Source organism: Magnolia sinica, chromosome 13 (assembly GCF_029962835.1).
Source record: "Magnolia sinica isolate HGM2019 chromosome 13, MsV1, whole genome shotgun sequence".
Lineage (NCBI taxonomy): Eukaryota > Viridiplantae > Streptophyta > Magnoliopsida > Magnoliales > Magnoliaceae > Magnolia > Magnolia sinica.
Genome location: NC_080585.1, coordinates 27,450,223 through 27,471,764, shown reverse-complemented (window position 1 = coordinate 27,471,764; position 21,542 = coordinate 27,450,223). Strand labels below are relative to the sequence as shown.

Genomic DNA, 21,542 nt, shown 5'->3' with positions numbered 1-21,542 from the left:
TAAAACCCTTTTGGGGGCTCACAGAAGTTTCGGATCATTGTATTCGTGACCTTATTAATAGATTGGATGAAAAATTGAAGTTATGGTGGCCCTATGAAATGAAATTTTAATGGCGAAAATCATTATCCTCTCTACTATTTTTGGTGTGGCCCATTTGAGCTTTAAATACGATTCTTTTTCTTTGTAGTGCCCTAAAATGGTCTCTGAAAATGAATGAACGGTTTGGATATAATAAATAAATCATTGTGTGCCATGTAATTTTGTTCTCCTTTGAACCGTTCGTACAACTCGGAGCTCGAGGAGCGTCGGCGCGCGTCTTTGCGTGACACGTATCTACACCAGCCGATCTGCTTCCTTCGATGACCCTTTCGGAAGCCGAAAAGGACATACATACAATCACACGGACATTGAAGGCGCACTCCTCATGCGAATCGTCAGAATCATCTCTTCCCGTTTCTTCCCCACAGAACCAAAGCTCTTCCATTTCCGCCATTTCCTTCTCCGCAAGAGCTTCAAACCCGCTCAATCTCTTCGGTCCTTCTCCGCTGCAGCCATGTCCGGAGATTTCGTCAAAGGGACCGTCTTCCCCAACGGCCTTGCCCTTATCACTCTCGATCGGCCCAAAGCACTCAACGCCATGAATCTAGGTCTTCTCCTTCTCCATTTCGTTTCAATCCCAATGTCTTGAAGTCAGGTTACGGATTCTCGCATTCCAGCCAAAAATGGCATTTTTTCCCGTTCTCCAGACAGTTTCCGAGCTAGGTTTTTTTTTTTTTTTGGTAATTCTAGGTCTTATTTGCAAGAAATAAACTAATCTTATGATTAAAAAAAACTCGAAAGTCTTGAAATCTGCTTACAGAATTCGAATTTCAGTTCAAAAGTTCTAAATGTTTTTTTTTTTTCCCCGGTTCTTGGACATGCTTTCCGAGCTATGGTTTCTGGTAATTCTAGGTTTTAATTGTCAGAAGTGAACCCATCTTATGGTTTTTATGAAAGGAATCTAGTTTTCATTCTGTTGACTAGCAGGTCTTGGAATTCTCAATTTCTGTCGAAAACCGTTGAGTTTCGTTCCTTGATGTGATTTCCAAGCTGGGGTCTGGATAGATATTCATAACTTGGGCTGGCCCATAACCTCTTTGAGAAGGCAGCTTGGTCCAACTGCCCAACGAAACGCTCGTCTGACCAGTCAGATATGTACTGGACTCATTTCAGCTGGAAATCTGCACATCTAAGATGATTAAAAACAGAGATAATTAACAGGCACTCTGCTGTTAGAGCAGTGGTTAGAGTTTGATTTTCAAGAAAAAGGTGTGGGGGGTTCAAGCTTTGACTGATGCAGTTAATTAATAAGTTGTTCTTATTATTGCCGTTGTTGTTTTTATTATTATTTTACAAAACACTCTCAACTTTAGGGACCGGGGTTTAATGTAGCAGAGCTGTTTTGCTGGCTGCTTCCAGTCCAACCGTCTGTGCAGGTTCCAGTTTTAACACACGTGCTTGAACAACTCTGGGTTTTACTTGCAATAGACAATTCATTAGAGGATTTTTTTAAAATATAATTTTTATGGGAGGATTTAGGTTCATTTTGTCTGGTAAAAGGTCCCAATTTTTTTTCCGAAAGATAAGATTATTGAAAATCCTTAGGTGCCATTTTGTAAACTGAAAAATAAGATCTGAAAGTTTAGTGCTGAAAACCTAAGTACTGAATTGTAATTTTGAAATGATTTTAGAAATATTTTAGTCAAAAGTGAAAAGAAATTTTAAGCCTTCAACTTTAAAGTGAAGGGAGGTGGGCTGAAAAAAGGATCCATATTTTCAGTGAAAATCAATTTAAGCACTTAATAATCTGGATTTGCCAAATGATATGGATCGAATAAGTGCTGACAATAAATAAGTTTTATCAAACGGCACCTTGGTTTGAATACTTAAAGAAGCTTATAATAATAATAATAATATTATTATTATTACTACTAGGGGTAAGTCAGTTGCGATGCATGTGTATCGAGGAGGGGGGAGATAAAGAAAGGGGTGAGAAATTTGGAGGGGATAGTGAAAAGGGACAGAGAGTCGGAGTCCTCTACAACACACGTTTATGCGGTGCGGAAAACACCCAAGTCTTGGGTCTCACCATGTTTTAAGTGTAAAATCCACTTTACCAATCAGATGCTATACTTGATGTTAGGTATTGAGGTAAAAAATCGGCTAGATCTACAACTCAAATGGGCCACACCACATGGAACAGTGTGAATGAATGCTGACCATAAGTTTATGCATGGACCATATGAGTATTTTATCGGGCTGATGTTTTCTATGTATGGTTCAAATAATGGTTCTCACCTGACGGATGGACTGGATTTTACTTTTATGACATGGTGGACCTCACAGAGGCATTGCACAATCTCCTCTTCATTCTTGCTAGGCGTGGAGAAGAGAAGTTGCTGCAGGCTACCTGCATTAAAAGAAGTGAAGGAAGCAGGTTTAATCTTAACCGTTGAGTGCATTTGTGGGTGAAATCTTAACCGCATGTTGTTAAGCATGCATATATTCCAATTCTCAAAATACCCATGAATTTATTTAAAATATCTTTTCATATCCATTAAACACAAAGTTATCTACTGTTGAAAAATAATTGCTGGGGCAAAAATGTCCCCCGCCATTGGCTTTATAACATAGATAGATTATTACTACCCTTTCTACCATTGATCCTTATCATTGGACCAAGAGAATTGTGGTCCCTCGTTCAGCGGTTGGACCATCTCATGAAGGGTGAGACGTTGAGAATACTCCAGGAAAAGCTCACGTGGTTAATTATTTTGGTTTGGTATGACCCACAAGGAAACCTAAGGTCCTGTTTGGTTGCCAACTAAAAATGATTTCATCTCATTTTAGTGAATAGTATTATGCTTTAGAGATCAATGCATATAAATTATGGGTCATTGTGATAATTTTAATCCTTATGAAAATCTCCAATGGCCTGTTTATTTTGCCGATTTTCCCAGTAATGTAGAGGAAATGGGTCATTGTTATGATTTTAGCACTGCCATACCAAATATAGGAATCGTTGGTCAAATGCAAATGTAATCAAGAGACAAGTAATTTGTAATCATCACGCCTTTTCATAAAATGATTGAAAATTTCAAACCCAAACAGCGATAATATCAGTGTATTTTGGTGATGAATTGACATTAAAGTAATGTAAAAATGGCGTTATTATGATTTTATCGCCGATAAACCAAACACGAGAATCGATGGCCAAATGCAAATGTTGTCAGGAGACAAGTAAGGTAATTTGTATTCATTACACATTTCGTCTACATTACTGTGGTAACTGGTGAAACAAACAGGCCCATACATAATTACTATTAGCTAAATTGAGATGAGCTCATTTTTAAGTGGCAACCAAACAGGGCCTAAGTTTCTTCTTATTTGAGAAGAGCTTCATGAATTGAATTGCTGAGAAATTTTGTGGAAATGCTCGATTTTGGTTCATGGATATAGGACATCTGTTTTTATTTTTATTTTTTCTATATCTTTTAAAATCATGATTAGATTTGCATACTCTTGGATTTATCTTACCAGGGAATGTTGTTGTGTTTCCACCGAAAAATTCTGGATTTATGAAAAAGGTGGTAAAATATAGTTTGCAGTTAAGTTATTGAATCTGGGTTCTGATGGAAGTTTGCTCTTAAATTTGGTATTTCGGACAAATTTTTTTTTTTTCCCTCTATAATGCTTCATTCCGGTGACTGTATTTTGATTGTGTTCACTTTTAACTGGACCATTTGCAGAGATGGATGTAAAGTACAAAGATTATCTCGATGAATGGGAAACTGATCCAAGAGTGAAATGTGTTCTGGTAGAGAGTAGTTCGCCTCGTGCCTTTTCGGCTGGTAAATCAAAATTGAATTTTAATTTTGTAGTTGTGATATACAGGTCATTTTAGTTTTGTTTGGTTTTCAAAATTTATTTTCATTTCTTCTTAAATTCATCCTTCTTTTTTCTTTTTTTTTTTGAGTAACCATTTTCTCGGGGTATTGGGTAAGGTTTGAGGGTGAACATTCATGATCTGCAGGAATGGATATTAAGGGTGTTGTGGCTGAAATTCGAAAGGACAAAACCACACCTCTCGTGCAGAAGGTCTTTTTTTGTAAAGTGTATTTCATGTTACAAAGTGTCTATTGCATGGTTGCATGTTTCAACTACGGTGTTTCTTAGTAGGTAGACTTGCTTGATGCTTCCATATTTGATAACTCAGGTCTTAGTGTGATCTGCAGGTGGTGATATAAAGCAAATAACAGTTGGACGCCATCTTTCAAAAATGATTGAGGTTTTGTTGTGTGACTTTGCACCAATAGCTGCTTTAGGACCATCTTGCTATTAATTAAATAAACCAAATACTTCAAAGCTTACATATGTTTATGAATTCATGTGCATGTTTTTAGAAACTATAAGTAAGAAACTGAAAGTTGACTATGACTCAACAAGTGGCCAAGGCTGAGTTACCTTGGTGAAGTGCTTAATTGATCAGTTGAATTTATGGCTTAACATGATAAAATGCTTCCAAAGACAAACATGGCAAAATTCTATTGCAACACTAAATGCCAACCATCTTCACATTTTCTCATATCCAATTATTTTATCGATTAGAAACCTATAAATAAAATCATCAATGGCTTCATACATAGCCCCAATTAGTCATAGGTTGTAGTCTTGCTGACTTGCTATTGGCTCATGGTTCAGTGTTTCATTTCACAATGGTCTTTTTACAAATCTTAATTTGGTACAACCTGAAAGGAGAACTGTGAGCGCAATTCTTGTTAGGAGAGATTGATTGATGGCACACACGTTAATGTTGCACACATGTGCAGACTTTGGGCCACTCATAAGGTGGGCAGTTCAGGTTCGTACATATGTAGGCTAGGCAGGTCTGGTCCAGCGACATGGCCCCTAGCTACAAGCCTATTGGATGTTGAGTCATGAGTGTTACACATTGGTGGTTGCTCATCGAATCCTTAAATTAGGACAGCACATCCTGAACATCAGGTGGTGGAGCAGGAGTCTCCTCAATTTGCTAAAGCTCGCACCCTCCCCCATCAATGTGTACATCACCCTTTTTCCACCTCTCCTCCATAAAGCATATCCTGCTCAGGACTGTAGTCTTTCTCTTGATGACATACTTGAATGCCTGATGACATAATATTCACTGAATTCCTCAATTGGACAAAAATGTATAATGTTCCTAACTTATGACTTCCAATCAATTGAAGGATAACTGGCATATGATTGTAACCCACAAAATTATCTTTCTTAAAGTTGCATTAGTGACAGAAGATTAAATGAGCATGTTCCTGTGGGGATAATGCTGGCATTTCATATATTTCGTAATGCCTATCCATTGATTTATGAATTACTTTCATGTGTTTGATACACCTGTCCTATAATTCTTGTTAAACATTCCCATGATCCTATCAGATTTTCCTCTAAGGGTCATTTGGCAGCTTGGATTGGATTTTTACTTAAGAATCCAAATCCGGGATTTGGAGTCCCTGAGATTTTCACTGTCAGCCATGTTTGGAGCTGTGAAGAAGGCATGTGCTGTGCTCAATTTGAAGAATATGGCTGTTAGAGATGATTTCAAATCCTTGGACAAGCTAGCTTTTGGAGAGGAATTGAAAAGTACAGTTAGGATTTCAAACCCAGGATGCAAACACAATGTTTTGGCCTGGATTTGGATCCAATTCCATGTCCCCAAGATCCAAGCTGCCAAACAACCCCTTAGTTGATTTCTATTCAGTATTTTTGCTCATTTGTCTATTGGGCTTGGTATTGAGATCTTGTTTAGGCCATTATCTTTTTGGATATGAAGTTTCTAGAACTTGTTCATTTTCAACATTATCTTTTATTTGAGCTGTAATTATCCACAACTTGATCCCAGTGGCCAGTAAAGTGTCCATGCCTTTCTCCATGAGTGGCCGAACAATGTTGTGTTGTAAGTTTAATTTATTATTATTGGTTGCATTCTTGCAGGTATTTACTGCGGAGTATTCTCTAATATGCAAAATTTTTGAGTATAAAAAGCCTTACATTTGCTTCATGGATGGAGTGACAATGGGTTTTGGAATTGGCCTTTCTGGTCATGGTCGGTACCGTATTGTTACTGAGGTATTTGTTTCATGGAGATAAGAATAGATTCGTGTTGTTATTATATATTTTCTGTATTATGAAATTTAGTTGACACTCTATCATTCAATCTAATATGGGTTTATGCAGAGGACCCTCCTCGCCATGCCAGAAAATGGAATTGGCTTATTCCCAGATGTTGGCTTTGCTTACATCGCAGCACAGAGTCCAGGAGGAGGAGCAGTTGGTAATATGCCTTTGAAATTCTACATTCATTGATTGATGTAATTGATTTTTAACTCAATGGCCAGTTAACTAAGTTTTAAATTCTCCAACATTTGAAGTTTTAGAATGCATGAAGATACTAGAAAAGGTAATTAAATTTACAAGTTGTAATTTTGCAAGTGCATCTCTGATTCTTTGTTCATTGAGTTTCCTGGACCCTGGGGTTGTTTAGCATTAGTTGCTCAAGCCTTCTACCCAGATTTCCTCTCTTACTTCCTAGCCCTTTATACTTGCTAACATTTTGAAACATGCATTTCCTGCTCGTGCACTTGAATTTGCTGCCGCTTCATGCTTAATGCAACTATGTTTCTACCTTGTCCTTTGGCCTAATGATCATGGGTTCTACATGGTCCACAATTAGCAGAAGAGTCAACTCCTCTATGATTCTTCAGTATCATATATTTGGCTATTTATTTCTTTATTTGAATGTGTGTGTAGGTGCTGTGCATGCAGTCATGCATGTGTGCAGTTGTTGTGTGTGCATGCATGCACATGTGCATGCGTTAGCAGCTGTCTACATTTAACTAAAAAGAGGCCCAGGATTGTGGCTATGATCTCCAACTGTGGAGATTTTTGGGCATGGTTCACCTGTTGTGGGCCCAATAAACCAGTGGTCCAAAGACTCAACTGAGGGAGGGAGAAGAAAACTCACCTCTTGTGCGACTGTATGCAAGGGCGATTGCTGTAGGTTTGGACAGCTTTAAATGAGTGCCACATGTGAGCAGTATAAATCACCACATAAAAAAATTTGTTGACAAACTAACCAAAAAATTTAAATACATCCCAAAAGGAAAATGCTAACGCAGTCTTACAGATAAAGGGGCATGCCTATTGCTTTTGTGGGGTGGAATGGCCTTGTGTGCATTTGATCCACACTGTCCATCAGGTGACTTAATATTTAGCCTTGAACCAGAACATCACACAGATCTGAAAATCAGGTGGGTCTGACCATAGGAAACATTGTAACATCATGCCTAAAACCTCAAAATTCACATGCAGTGGCTCACCTGAGTTCTAGAACAACATGGTTTTTGGAATGTCTATTCATCCTGGTGATTTGCAGCAGATGAACGGTTTGGATGGTGTATATAAACCACCATGGGCCTCACACAAATCATGGTGGGTGTTCCATCTCAACTCTTTTCTTATGGTGTGGCCTACTTGAGTTTTGGACCGGACTTATTTTTGCGTTCTAGGTTTAATGTGAGGCAACATGCCTGATGGATGGGGTGGATCTCTCACATGCCGCTCAGTCAGTAGTGGGCATGCCCTGGTATCCCTAGTTAGGTTATGGCAGTTCTTTCCAAAACCACCACGAATTTTGGAGGGTCCTTTTCTATTTGAAATTCAGAGGTTTTTCTTTGGAGGGGTTTTCTAATATTCCTCGGGTAATTGGGTAACTGGATGTGGATATGGTAATATTCGTATCTGACCTGCTTAGTAGTCAGGTAATTTGGTAAAAAATTTGAATTGGCTAAAACATCCCATATCTGAATTTGATTTTTTTTTTTTTGGGGTAGTCAGGTAAATGGATATCCATTCCCAGCCCTAATCAATCTATATGACCTCATGTTGCTCTCTGGCTACTATTTATGTGTGTAATGTCACTTATAGAGCAGAGAAATAAGTATTTCACCTGTTTACAATTGCAGATCTCTTAGTTGTGTTCATAAAAGTTTTCTCACCCTTTTCATTGGAGTTGTTTTAACTGATATATTTAATTTTGAGTTTGTCACAGGAGAAGTTCATGCATTATTTAGTGTGTTTTCTTTCATATAGTGGTTTTCCCGATAAAATAAGGCTAGATGATCTCAATTGAACAAGTTAGTTGACCATTCATGTACATAGAAGTGGATTATTAGACCAGCCTCTTCTTATTGGCAAGAAAAGAACAATATCTTCTTTTGTTATGTTTTAGTTACTTCAGTAATATAGAATAGGAGTCTTTTGGAATCATGATTCATTATATTATCTTTGTGTTGAATATCTGCTCTTTGCTCCCCTTGGAGCTCTGTGGTGTTTATCACATGCATGAAGTGGCAATATCTACTGTAAAAAGTCACCAATGAGGAAAGGATGCCTTTTGGATACCGAATTCTCTCATGATGCCTTGTACGTTTTGAGAGAATGTCTTTCGATGGCTGTTGAATGTTTGAGGATCTGGGTGTGAGATGAAGCTTGACATTCTTATACTTATTTGTTTCATTCTTTGTTAGGGAACTCTTTTTTTTTTTTTTTTTTGAGAGATAACAGGAGATTTTATTAAAAAACTTATGAAACGCCAGGAAAGAATACAACCCCAATGGAAAAGAAAGCCCACACAAAAACATCTAAATGACAACTAGACTGAGACTGCCTAGACATAAACAATCCACTCCGAAATCAAGTTCCTACCTTTAGCAATGGCCAGAGCTTCACTTTCCACTACATTTCTAAAGCAACGAGCGTTCCTCATTTTCCAAACAACCTGAAAAAACTGCCATGAGAAGCAATCTCCACTCAGCTTTCCCATGCTTTTCCATCCCACCTCCGTGCCATGCCCAAAGCAACTCTTCCACAAATTTCGGCATAACCCAATCGGTGTGCATCGAATTGAGAAAATGTGACCAAATGTAGTTAGTAAACTGACAATGAATGAATAGGTGATCGATGAATACCTCATTCGCCATACACATAAGGCAAATGTTGGGAAGAATCACGTCTCTACGCTGAAGATTATCAATCTTGAGGACACGCTTCCTATTGACAAGCCAGACGACCCGGTCAAGCGCAAGCCAAGGAAATAATCCTTGAAGAGCAGTATTACCACACCAAACATCAACCCAAGGCCTGGACGAAGAAGGTGCTGCGTGCCTGCGATTGCTTCCCACATAGAGGACACTCTATACAAGGACGAGCTCCTAACAAACCAACCCCCATCCTGAGTGCCATTTTTACCCACTATTAGCTTCCTCCACATGTTGTCCTCTTCAGTGCTAAATCTGCTTATCTACTTCCCTAACAATGTTGTATTCATATTTGTAAGGGGTTTCCTACCACGAATATTTAATATCTCCCATTGGAAGGTCCAACAGGTCATGTTTGCTTATCCAACTAGAGAATCCCTGCACACTAGAGGACACCTGAGACCTTGAAGATTTCTCATGAATGAAGTGAACAACATTAAAATCACCTCCTATGCACTAGGGAAGATTCCACTTACCTAAAGCTGAAGATAACTCTTCCTAAAAGGAATACTAAAGGATGGGATAGTCGGGTCATAGACACTAGAGAAAAGCCATAAAAAGTAGGGGAAATCTCCTTGAAGTGTCAGGTATAAGTGCTTCGCTACCTTCCCATTACATAGATGGAGACCCAAATACGTGGATGGAAATGACCCTGATTACAACCAAACACTATAGTAAAAGCACATGCTTCCTCGCTGATAGTGCTATACCCGACACCTTTAGACTTCTGGACTTTCATATATAAACCTGACATTGCTTCAAAATAAAAACGGCTTTCCAAAGATTATTTACTTGGGTGGCATCTGCTTCGCAAATAAAAATCATGTTGTCTGCAAACTGAAGATGAGAGACATGAAATTCCCTTCTATCACCCTTAAATCCTCGAAAGAGACTTTCAGATACCCCTTTCATCAACATACGATTTAAAGCTTTTGCCACCACTACAAAAAGGAATAGAGATAGAGGATCCCCTTACCTTAGCCCTCGGTTGACTTGAAAAACCCCTTGGGAGAACCATTCACTAAAATTGAGAACTTGTCCAAGCCCTTGCATTCCCGAATCCAATTTCTCCACTTTTCCCTACACCCAAACCAGCACAACATATAATCCAAAAAAGCTCAATCTACGTGATCATATGCTTTTCCAAATCCAGCTTGCAAACTACACCACTTTTTTTTATTCTTTTAATTTTAATATACTAAATTTTATTGAGGGCTAGGTGCCAAAAGGAGACAAAAAGCAAAGAAAAAAAAAATGAAAACAACGAATAAGGAGAAAATACAATACAATAGCCTAATGGTTATCAACCCCAAAGAAGACTAGCCCGAGAGCTACTTTTTCACGAGATTAAAAACCCTATTGAAGACCCCAAGAACCGAGTTGCTCATGTTGTTGAAGCATTGGTCATTACGTACCGAGTTTTGACCATATGCACCAAAGAACAACAATGAGAGATAAGTCCTAGGTAGATTTCTTGTTCTTCTTCCAATCATCTGAGAACCTTGACCAGAATAGCTGAATAGGTCTTCAATAGAACCTGGCATTACCTAGAGAATGTTGTGCGATTGAATGATTTTGGACCAAATGTTGCTAGAGAAGGGACAATGGATGAATAGGTGGTTCATAGATTCACCATCTTTATAGCACAACAGGCAAACATTAGGGAGGATGAAAGGCCTATTACGAAGGTTGTCTATGGTAAGAACCCAATTCCACCCATCTAACCTAGTGAACGTTGCCACCTTTGAAGAGGCCCTAGAAAACCAAGCCAGGAGGGTATGAAAGCGATTGGGTTGAGGAGAGTAGTAAGATAATCTATCATGAAGGGATCTCACCGAGAAAGAGCTAGAGGGATGAAATTTCCAGATTAGTGTACCTGGTTCGTCGACAATAGGCTTGAAGACCTACGGTTGAGAGAGAACGAATGTAAGTCGATCGATTTGTTCGTCTCAAGGATTACAACCCCTGTCCTAAGAGCCACAGAAACATTCAACAATTGATATCTCTGGGTCATTGCTAAGGGCCGCAATGGAGGGAAATGCAACACAAAGAGGGGCCTCTCTGCACTAGGAGTCTTGCAAAAAACGAATACAAGTGCAGGGACCAAGGGCAAAAGCATTCAACAACCGATATCTCTGGGTCATTACTAGGGTTGCAAGGGAGGGAAATGCAACACACAAAGGGGCCTCTTCGCACTAGGAGTCTTATGAAAAACAAATATAATTGTGGTCTCCAAGGGCTAAAACCATGCCCTCCTGCACTAGAGGGGCCATCTTGGCTATGGATTTCCAAGTATGGGAGGCTCGAAAAAGAGATGATATCCTGATTCTCTGATCCATGTGATTGGATTCATACTTCGCAACGATGAAAGATTTCCAGAGGCTATGATCTTCTAAAGGTAAATCTCCAGATCCATTTTCCTAACAAGGCCGACTTCACTTCTTTCAATCTCTTGGTGCTTGCACCACCAGCTTGAATGGGAGAACAAACTTCTTTCCAATTTACCTGAGGGCAAACCACCTTGCCATAGGACCACAACCAAATCGGAAAGGAGGGGGAGAATGAACCTCCTGCCAAGGGGCCAAGGTAGCTTGCTTACTCTTTCTCCCCAGCAGATACATATATTTATGAAGGTTCTCATGGGTGCTAGTTGTCGGATCCGGATGTTCCTAAAGCCGAACTCTTCTTAGAAGTGAACTATCCTTCTCTGTTGGGGTTAGGTGGCTAGGGAGTAGATATTTTAGAATATTGCAAATTTGCCACATGGAAGCCCTAATGTGTTGGGCTGTTGTACTTGGTCCAAGCCCAGCCCGTTTAAAAAGCAGCTTGAGTTTTAAGCTTGAGCCTAACCCTCAGGCTTGATATTGCAACCCAAGCCTGGGTTGAGGCGAGCTAGGCCCAAAAGCCCCATAGACCAACTCGGCCCATTGACAACCGTATTTAAAACACTACAATAAAAGCTAAACTTTACTTATCATTTTTCTAATTTCCAGAATTGTTTTGGGATTAAAGAAAAGGATGACTGATACATATTAGTTTTAGAACTTTCTGATATTCACTCTGTGATTGACGATTAGGACCTTATTCTAAAAAAAAAATAAAAATGGTTTGTGATTAGAACCTTATTATTTACCCTAATACACACATTCTTTAATCTTTTGCACATATTTTTCATGTGTTTTCTGCTTATTCTTTCTATTGTGTGACATGATTTTGTTAATTTTATTGTAGGTTCTTATCTTGGATTGACTGGAAAAAGGATTTCATCTCCCGCTGATGCACTGTACATAGGTCTTGGTACTCATTACGTGCCATCTGGAAACTTGGGTTCACTAAAGGAGGCACTTCTTGGGCTAGCCTTGTATGTCTCAAATAATCGTTTCATTTATGATTTCATTGTTCTAGTTGCACTAAAAAATAATAATAATAATAATAATAATAATAATAATAATAATAAAAGAAATCATGTCTCATTTGGGAAAGTTAATTATGTATCTGGTATGGGATCCTTCTAAAATAAGAAATATTTATTGTGCAAGCCCTTCTGGGAAGATGAATATATCCCTAATACTAACCGATGTAAACTTTGGGACATTGTTTTTTGCAAAATTGTTCATAGGACAAGTGTAGTTGAAATGATGATGTTGAGATGGGCACCACCGTTACCGTTACGATATGGGCCCTTAAGGCTATTATGGCCTTTGTTTTTTTTTTTTTGAAAAAATCCATTATGGGGCCATTACAAACCAATGTTTCTGTCACGGCCGTCGTTGTTGTCAACTAGTGTAAGCGATTGTATGTGACCCAAAGGGGGGTGTGCTCATATGCGATTGCACAATTGCATATGCCATCACACAACCTATATATATATATATATATATATATATATATATATATATATATATATTATCATATGAATGATGGCATAATCACATCTGCGATTGCATAATTGTGTAGGCACAATGTTTTAAATATCGACGATATCGGCCGATATATCCCATGATATATCTTGTATCCCACCTGTGCGATACGAAACGCACAAGTAGTACCGATATATCCCACATGTTCGATCCGGTGAGCATTTTTAATTTTCATGTTTTGCATGAAAAATCATAGAGTTGAAGCTTTGATTTCAATATCTATTGATTTTTCATGTTCTCCATTTTTTTTTTTTTTCAAAAATTTCCTTCAACCAGCTATCAATTGAGACTAATTTCGAAGTATTGTAGGAGTACTTGATGAAATGATAATCACATACACTGATTTTGAAATTTGAGCGTAGGTGCTCCGAATTGGGGAAAATTCGAATATTTCCCAATTTCTCCCAAATTGCTTGCAATGTTGAACTCCAAACATGAAATCAAGCATATATGAGGGTCGATCTACTGATTTGTTAAGTCCTTATAAATTTTTGGAAAATAAAAATCATTTTTAATTAAAAATTAAAAAAAAAATTATTACTATTTTTCAAAAATTCCCTTCAACCAGCTGTCAATTGAGACTAATTTCGAAGTATTTAAAAGTTTTTGATGAAATGATCATCACATACACTGTAAATGTTATGCATTCCATTTGAATATAGTTGCATCAGTTCAATCAAATAGCACAGAGCTTAGAACCCTATACAAAGGAAACTTATTATGTGCACTTCTTTTTTGAGATGTTATGATTTAAAAGTGTATTAATGTCTTTTTAACAATCCCTAAAGTTTCATTGAAAAATTCAACCATTTTCTCAATGTTTCCCCATGTTTCTCGAAAAGTGCAATAAATTACCTAATACAAACGATATATCTTGTGCGATAACCGATACGTATCTGTATCCCAAGGATGCGATACGTAACGCGATATCGATATTTCAAACACTACATAGGAATTTTCTATCGCACAATGTCCAATGTTCACAAAATTGCATATGCCACTGCCATCATATGTGGTATATGCTCCCAGAATGGCATATGCGATTGCATATTACAACACTGATGGTTGTTATGGCCATGTCGGCCTTGTAACGCATAATGGTAACCATCATTACCATTATGTAATGGGCCGTACGTACCGTTTTGGCATACCATGGTTGAGATGGATCAGTGTTTTCAGTAGCGCAGGTAGCGTAGTGGTAGCATACGCTACGTAGCGTATACAGTAGCATAAATCTCCTATAGCGCACGCTACAAGGGTCGTAGCATATGCTACGGACGCGTAGCGTGTATCGCAGGTAGCGCACGCTACCTATTTTGATTTTTATTTTTATTTTCCACTGCCGTAAATGGTGTTGAACTCACACCATAGCAGTAAGTTTTTTTTTTTTATATAAAACACTTAGCCTTTTCAAACAGTGTATTTGACATCCGGCCCTAAACCGATGCTGCTTCCTCTCCCCCCTCTTCAATCTTGCAATCGAAAGGCCCTTCGAAGGGGCTTCTTTGGCCGATTGTTGGAGACTACAAGGAGCTCCATTTGGTGCAGCTTCATCAACAATGGAGAAGAAATGAAGGAGAAATCGGATTTCCCCTATTCCGGTTGCGATCGGCTGTGGAGCTTCAACTTTTGCATATTTCATTAATTCAATCTCATCTTGAGACAAAAATAGGTTCGCACGCTCCTTTTTTTTGAATTTTTTTTGATGTACAATGAATAACTTGGTAGTTTGAGTTTTTTTCTCATTTTTTCCCTTTTAAAATGTCGGTTACTGTGCGTTTTTTTGTTCTTTATAATTTTTTTCATTTCTTTTTCAATATCTTTGTAGATATAGATTTTTTTTCTGTGGTATGACCCATGTGGGGCCCACTGAGGTGCGTGAAGGGGTGGATTTGCATTATTTTCTATATTGTGGCCCACGTGGGGCCCACTGTGGTGTGCGTATGTGTGAATGTGCATTGTTTTCTATGGTGTGGCCCACAGAGGTGCGTGAAGGGGTGGATTTGCATTGTTTTCTATGGTGGGCCCACTGTGGTGTGTGTATGTGTGCATTGTTTTTTATTGTGTGGTCCATGTGGGAACCACTATATTATTTTTCACAAGTTAATGTTTTTTTTTGTGACTCACTGATTTGTTTGTGACGTGTTTTTTTTTTGGGTTAAGTAGTGAATTAAAAAGAGAATTTGAGATATTTATTTTGAGGAATGTGACATTTGTATTGTACTTAATGCTCTTAACTTTGGGATTTTTATTTTGAAGAATGTGACATTTATATATTTTGCTTTTTTCTTGATATTTAATAGTGTGTGTGTGTGTGTGTGTATATATATATATATTAAATAATAAAAAATAGAAGTATTGTGTAGCTTATGCTACATGCTACGGAGGGTTGAACGCTACGCAACACGCTATCGCTATTTAAAACACTGGGATGGATGAGTGGTTAGAGAAGGAAGGATATAATTAAAAATGAATGCATTCTAGGGAACTTAGCAGTAGCACCAATAGACAATTAGATGAGGAAATTGCACTTGGATAATTTTGTTATGTGCAACGGAGACCACGAATTGCACCCCTCAGGATTAGGAGTGAGTTGGTACAAGTTGAAGGCTCTAAAAGGGTAAGGGAAGGACCAAGAGGACATTTTGTTTTTGTTAGCTGACCCTAATTGGTTGGGATAAATCTTAGATGACAGTGATTATTGTTTCTGCAAAATGAAGAAAACATGTACAATCCTTTGGGAGACCAAAAGCTCTCTTTTAGTGGCATCTCTCCTATTCTAACAGAGAAAAGTGATGAGATTGCTCATGTCTCCAGTAGAGGGCTTCTCTAGCTTGCTATTTTTCTTGCCGGCATTATCATAGGCATGTAGTTTTGTTATCCGTCTCGTGAACTTAGTGTTAAATTCCGGTGTGTTTTACCATTTAAAAATTCCAGTCTGTCTGTCATTACAATCACAATCACAATCACAACCAGAGTTTTAAATACTGAATAGCATGTACCATGGTGTTCGCTTCTTTGAAGCATGAGGTGTAAGCTGCATAGCTACTTCTAGATTTTTAATTAAAACAATAGGAAAAATATGGCAGTAACTAAAAAGATAAAAAATAGCAGCAAACTGATTTAATACTTCTAGATTTCATTGTCTTGTGGAACTGCCTTCATGATATCCAGCCCTCATAGGGAGAAGCATGTGTTGGTATTATCTAAAGATAAAACTGATCATTTTTCGGTTTGATCTTTATATAGGTTTCTTTGTGGCGTCCACGCAGAATCCCTTCATACCTCCTTTGTTTGGAATTCCTGCCCCCCCCCCCCCCCCCCCCCCCCCCGGAAAAAGGTCCTGACTATTGACAATCTCCGCAAGAGGAATATGATTTTAGTCAAAGTTTTTATCTTGTGCTTGCAAAATGAAGAGTCGAGAGATCATCTCTTCATTCATTGCTTGTTCACATGCGAGTTGTGGTCAGGGTTCATTTCAACCTTTTGTAGAGCTTGGTCACGCTGGGGTTGACTGGAAGTCCCTTCCTTGCTTGGCACCAGGGTGGGATTAGAAAGAAAAGCACAAAGCTTTGGAGATTAGCTTGCTGGAATTTGGGCTCTATGGGGAGAAAGGAACAATAGATGCTTCTGTAATAGAAGTTCGAGGGCTTCTGATGCATTCAGGAAGGCCAAATTCGATGTGATAAATTGGGCTTCAAATATTAAGGGCCTCAAGGAGTGTGTTTTTTCATCCTCTTCTTGTGAGCAAGTTTGTAATTTGTGAGGTTTTAGCCTCTTCTTAATAAGGTTGTTCAAAAAAAAAAAAAAAAATCTATTCATATTTATCTCACTAAAATCACTGAAAACACTAACTAATGATTAGTGAAAAATAGAAAAATAGAACAAATTATAAAAAACATTAATTGATTTTACTGTTTTGGTGAAAAGTAGCATGTAGTGTAAGCAACGTAGTGCGTAGGTGTAGCATGTAGTTTAATCAGTGGCATATGCTACATGACACTTGTGCTATTTCATGTTCTAAGTGGCATAGGCTATTTAAAACACTTGCAACAACATTCAATGATATACTATCAACCTGTGTCTTTGATATACTATCAACCTGTGTCTTTTATACTACATCTTTCAAGTTATGGGATATGACTCATGCTCACAATTAATATGCTGTGTATCCAGTTCGGATGACCCACACAAGGATGTCCAGGCACTACTTGCACAGTATAGGAAGGAGCTGGAGTCAGAAGCTCAACTGAAGTTGCTTTTACCTCAAATAGTTTCATCCTTTGGCACCCATAAGCCAGTCACTGAGATAATAGAAGAGCTGAAGAAGCATCAGCTGAGTACAGAATCAACAGGTATGCTAATTTTCTAGACACTCAAATTGGAGGTATATTATTGGTCTCTAACCACCCCTCAGAAAAGAAAAGAAGAAGAAGAAGAAGAAGAGTGACTGTATCCTTCAGAATATCCACAGGGCAACATAGAATACTGGCATCTACCCTAATATGATTATTAGCACCTGCTTTAGGATACCAATTCATGCATGTGTGACTTTAGAGATTGATTACTAGACAGCATTCATGGAGGTTTCGACTGTTCATATCCTATTTTGGCCAGCCCCTTGGTTGCAAAAGGTGCTTGCAGGAGTGTAATAGGCCTTTCATGGACAGGCCATGGAAATGTTCTTTTGTTAATCATGAAGTCCAAATCTCTCTCGCTTGTTGAATGTACTCATTTTTTTTCTTGATCGGTAAGCTGGGTGGGAACCCGAGACCTCAATGCTGACACACACCTTTTTTACCATTGAGGCATGGGCTTCTTGAACGTATCCTTTCCTTGTCTCTTGAGAGAGGCTAACAGTTTAGTTCACTCCCTCTCAAGGTGGAGTGACAAGAGGTTCACTTGCAGTTGGCTCATTTTTGGCTCTCCCATTAGCGTAATATATCATTTTCATTCAAAGAAAATTTAAAAATAATTGAAATGGTTAAGCTGGTTGCCCTTCCTTTTCACAAGCTTAGTTAGTAATGCGGCTGAGTCCATACATACCAGGCTGATAGCAAATAAATTAGCTCTTAGAACAGGCAGTAGGCGGACCTCCATTTCTATGATCAATGACCATGATCAAACACCAGGTGTAGAATGGAAGCAAAGAGGTGCTTGTTCATGACCATATGTGGGATCTGTATCAGGAGATTGACCTGGACATTATCCATGTGCAGCTGATCCATGACCGCCCCCTCTTTGGTCAGTGACAACCAGAAGAAAGAATCCAGGAAATCGAGAGTTGGGAAAAGGAGAATCTCTTGCTTAAGACGGAAAGTACGTATCTTGTTGGAGGAGGGCATTACAGGTTTGGTGGAAATGGAGGTGACCAGAACCTTGTTGGCAGGATCTGAGCAGAGCTCATGAAGATCTTATCCTCATCAAAAATTGGGTGCTGGATATCAGCATGGCAGTCACAAGTAGATATAAATAACATAAAATTCATGGCATTGGAGCCGAAGTTGCAGTTGAAGGCCCCCATCCATCACTTGCCCTATCCATTAAAAGAAGCTTGTCCCTTACTTAAGAGTGTGGTTTCAAGAGAAAAGCTGTGTTGAATGACTGCAATCTAAAAACCTGAGGGAGAACTTCCTTGGAAGGGATGGCTCTGCTCAGAAGAAGTTGACAATCCACGAGAGATAAGCAGGATTTAGAATAGAAAAGGGTTCCACTGGATGCATTGGTGAAATGAGGAGTTGGTGGGAATGACAGGTTAAAGTTTGCAAGTGATCAATATATAACAAGTTGCTGATTTATTTTTTTTTCTATTTTTTTTAAATATATATTTTTTGTTACTTTTTTCATCATTTTTTTTCTTAATTTTTTTCCCGGAACATACTTTCGTCAGATTAAGGAGCATCTGTGCTGGAGAGCTACTATGCTTGATTATAGTTCAAAATATTGGCTGATGTATATCATTGTTTAGGAAAACTGATATGATGCATTTCTCTTATGAAGCACCCATGGGCAACTAAATTGGTCAAAATTCACACTCATAGGACCAATTCGTAGTGCTTACCAGCGAACGTACTGATATGTGTCAGTTTTTGAGTAGGCTTTGGTACAGATTTTGAACCTCGTGCCTGAGAATGTCACTTGTGTCAGTATAGGTCGCTACGGTCCTGTGTAGATTTTCTTTCAACCATAGTAGGATACGGAGCTGCAATATTCTATTGTCATTTTAATTCTTACTCAGCTTTTCTAAAACCACAGACATGTTTAAGGCAGGCAATCTACATGCCAGCACAGGTGCTAGCATCTCACACAGGTGAGAGAAGCAATCCTTCCATCATGTGGGTCCTACATTGTAGATTTGATTGCCTAAAAGTAAGTCCAGTCTACTTACCAGGTAAACAAATGGATGAATGAAATAAACTTGGTCAAGTTTTATAAACCATCCAACTGTTTATCATATCACGCCCACCTAATAAGTTGGGTAGCCTGATCTTTAGTCTAGATCATCTAGACAATCAGACCCACCTGATGGACAACTTGGATCTTTGAAATTTTGTTTTGTCGACACATGCTTTTGACATTTTTGGACATGCTCATATGCAAAAGATTTTTATGTGCAACTAGAACTTTTAATAGATGATATTGGTTCATTGTCTCTCTTATTTGTCTTTGGGGTTTAGGTAGGAATGATTGATGAGGCAGCATGGGGCCTTTGATAGGGATGGTTGGGGAAACATGATTCGTAAAAACGACTGCAAATAGGTGTGACAAGGCTATGGTGATGTGATTTACCCTTGGCATGTCATTAAGGGGAATTTCTTGTGTTTCATGAAAGAATCTATTTAAAGTATAGGGCTTTGCTATTCCCCCACATGTGTGCAATAAGGCTCATGCACAATAGGTCTGAGATCCAATCCATCCACCAGAATGGCACCACTATATTGATGCCCTAGCCCAAGAATCAGGTTGATCCACTGGTCCGGTGGGCCACAGTTTGCAAAACAAGTGTACAACTCTGAAAAGCTTGGCTGAATTTTCTACCCCATCCACCTATTTATAATATTGAGGCCCACATGCTGATTGGACCAGAGTTATTTTTAGGAAAACATGAGCTGAGTCGAACCAACTATATGGATGGACTAGATCTCACACCAATGTGCCATGCTGGCAGATTCGTGCTTTGTACACGAGCCTTAGTGCACACTCATGTATGCTTAGCAAAGTCTAAGTTGAGGTCATGCCTTAACTACCCTCATCATGTCTATATCAAAGATCTAGGCGGCACTCTTTGGAAATCTAGTACTACAGTGATAAATTTGATGGGGAGTGTATATAAAGCCCTTTCTAAGACGCTCTCAATCCAACAGAGGGAGATGATAGATCATACAACCTCCCATTCTATAGTTTTAAGAGGCAAATTCTTGGTGGTATTCATGTGGCAAATGAATGTATTGATTCAAGATGCAAGGCGGGTGAGGCTGGCATTCTTTTATAAGATTGGTGTGGAGATCCTGTGTTCATGATTGAGACTTCTTGTCCTCTTTTGCTAAGCAGATGGGTCTTTGTGAGAAATGGATCTGATGGATTATGAAGTGTGTAGCCTCGGCATCCTTCTCTTTTTTCATCAATGGCGAGGCAACCCAACCTCCTCCTCTTGGTGACCGAGCCCTCAGTTTGTTTCTTATAGGGTGTCCAATATTGGTCCCTCTTAGGGTTTTGAGTCGATAATCCAGAGTTTGTAGGGCAATCCATTTATTGTTTTGCAGAAAAATACTCTTATTAGATGTTAAACCTCTCGTGATTGGATTAATAACCTGTTTGGATAGGAAGAAACCAAAACATGAACACGGAAAACCACACTGGAATCCTATGGATGGGATAACCGTGGAAATTAATAGAATTTTCCCTGTTTATTTAGTAAGCTTGTTTTTCATGGAAATGTTAAAGGACTCAATGGTCAAAGTCAAACAGTGAGCTGTCTCTCATAACTATGGAAATTGATATTTAACTTTTTTCAGGGAAACTGATATGCACAGTTTTTGAGGAAAATTGAGAGCGGAAAATAGTTTCCCTCTCTGCTTTCTTCTTTCCCTCAAATGGTGCAAAAGTATGTTTCCATAGTAATCGTCTTATTTTCTAAGGTTTTCATTGTTCCCAAACAACGTGTTTTGCGATGCTTCGAAGTGGTTTCAGCCTTTCAGGGCTTTGAGTTAATATGGAAAAAGTGCTATGACAGGGTGGGGTGGCTTCAAGTGGGGAGTTGTCATTTCTATGGTGAGCTGGATGGGGTGTAAAAGAATGGCTCTCCCTTTTGCGTATTTTGGCTACCAGTGGTGATAATCCGAACTGAGGTATTATCCTTATCGGACACGGTGATTGAAACGATGGTGTAAAGTTTGGCTGTGGAGAGTATCTTTCTTCAGGGTGCAGGATACTCTTATCAAGTTGGCTCTATTAAATCTTTCAGTCTATTTCATGCCTCTTTTTAAGATGC

The 21,542-nt window shown here is 38.7% G+C and overlaps 1 protein-coding gene across 7 annotated transcripts in view; it reads left to right on the top strand.

Moving 5' to 3' along the window:
* The first annotated feature begins 340 nt into the window (after positions 1–340).
* The window catches only part of LOC131223355 (3-hydroxyisobutyryl-CoA hydrolase-like protein 3, mitochondrial), a 39,347-nt gene continuing 18,145 nt past the window's right edge, over positions 341–21,542 (top strand). For 3 of the 7 annotated variants that reach the window (XM_058218736.1, XM_058218740.1, XM_058218737.1), the window contains exons 1-7: positions 345–647; positions 3,789–3,890; positions 4,073–4,137; positions 6,028–6,162; positions 6,271–6,367; positions 12,363–12,492; positions 17,228–17,406. In XM_058218736.1, the coding sequence (XP_058074719.1) occupies positions 425–647; positions 3,789–3,890; positions 4,073–4,137; positions 6,028–6,162; positions 6,271–6,367; positions 12,363–12,492; positions 17,228–17,406 (931 nt within the window). In that variant the 5' untranslated portion in view covers positions 345–424. Of the gene's footprint in view, positions 648–3,788; positions 3,891–4,072; positions 4,138–4,274; positions 4,328–6,027; positions 6,163–6,270; positions 6,368–12,362; positions 12,493–17,227; positions 17,407–21,542 lie in introns of all 7 variants that reach the window. The other 4 variants (XM_058218739.1, XM_058218738.1, XM_058218742.1 and 1 more) reach the window with 3 other exon arrangements.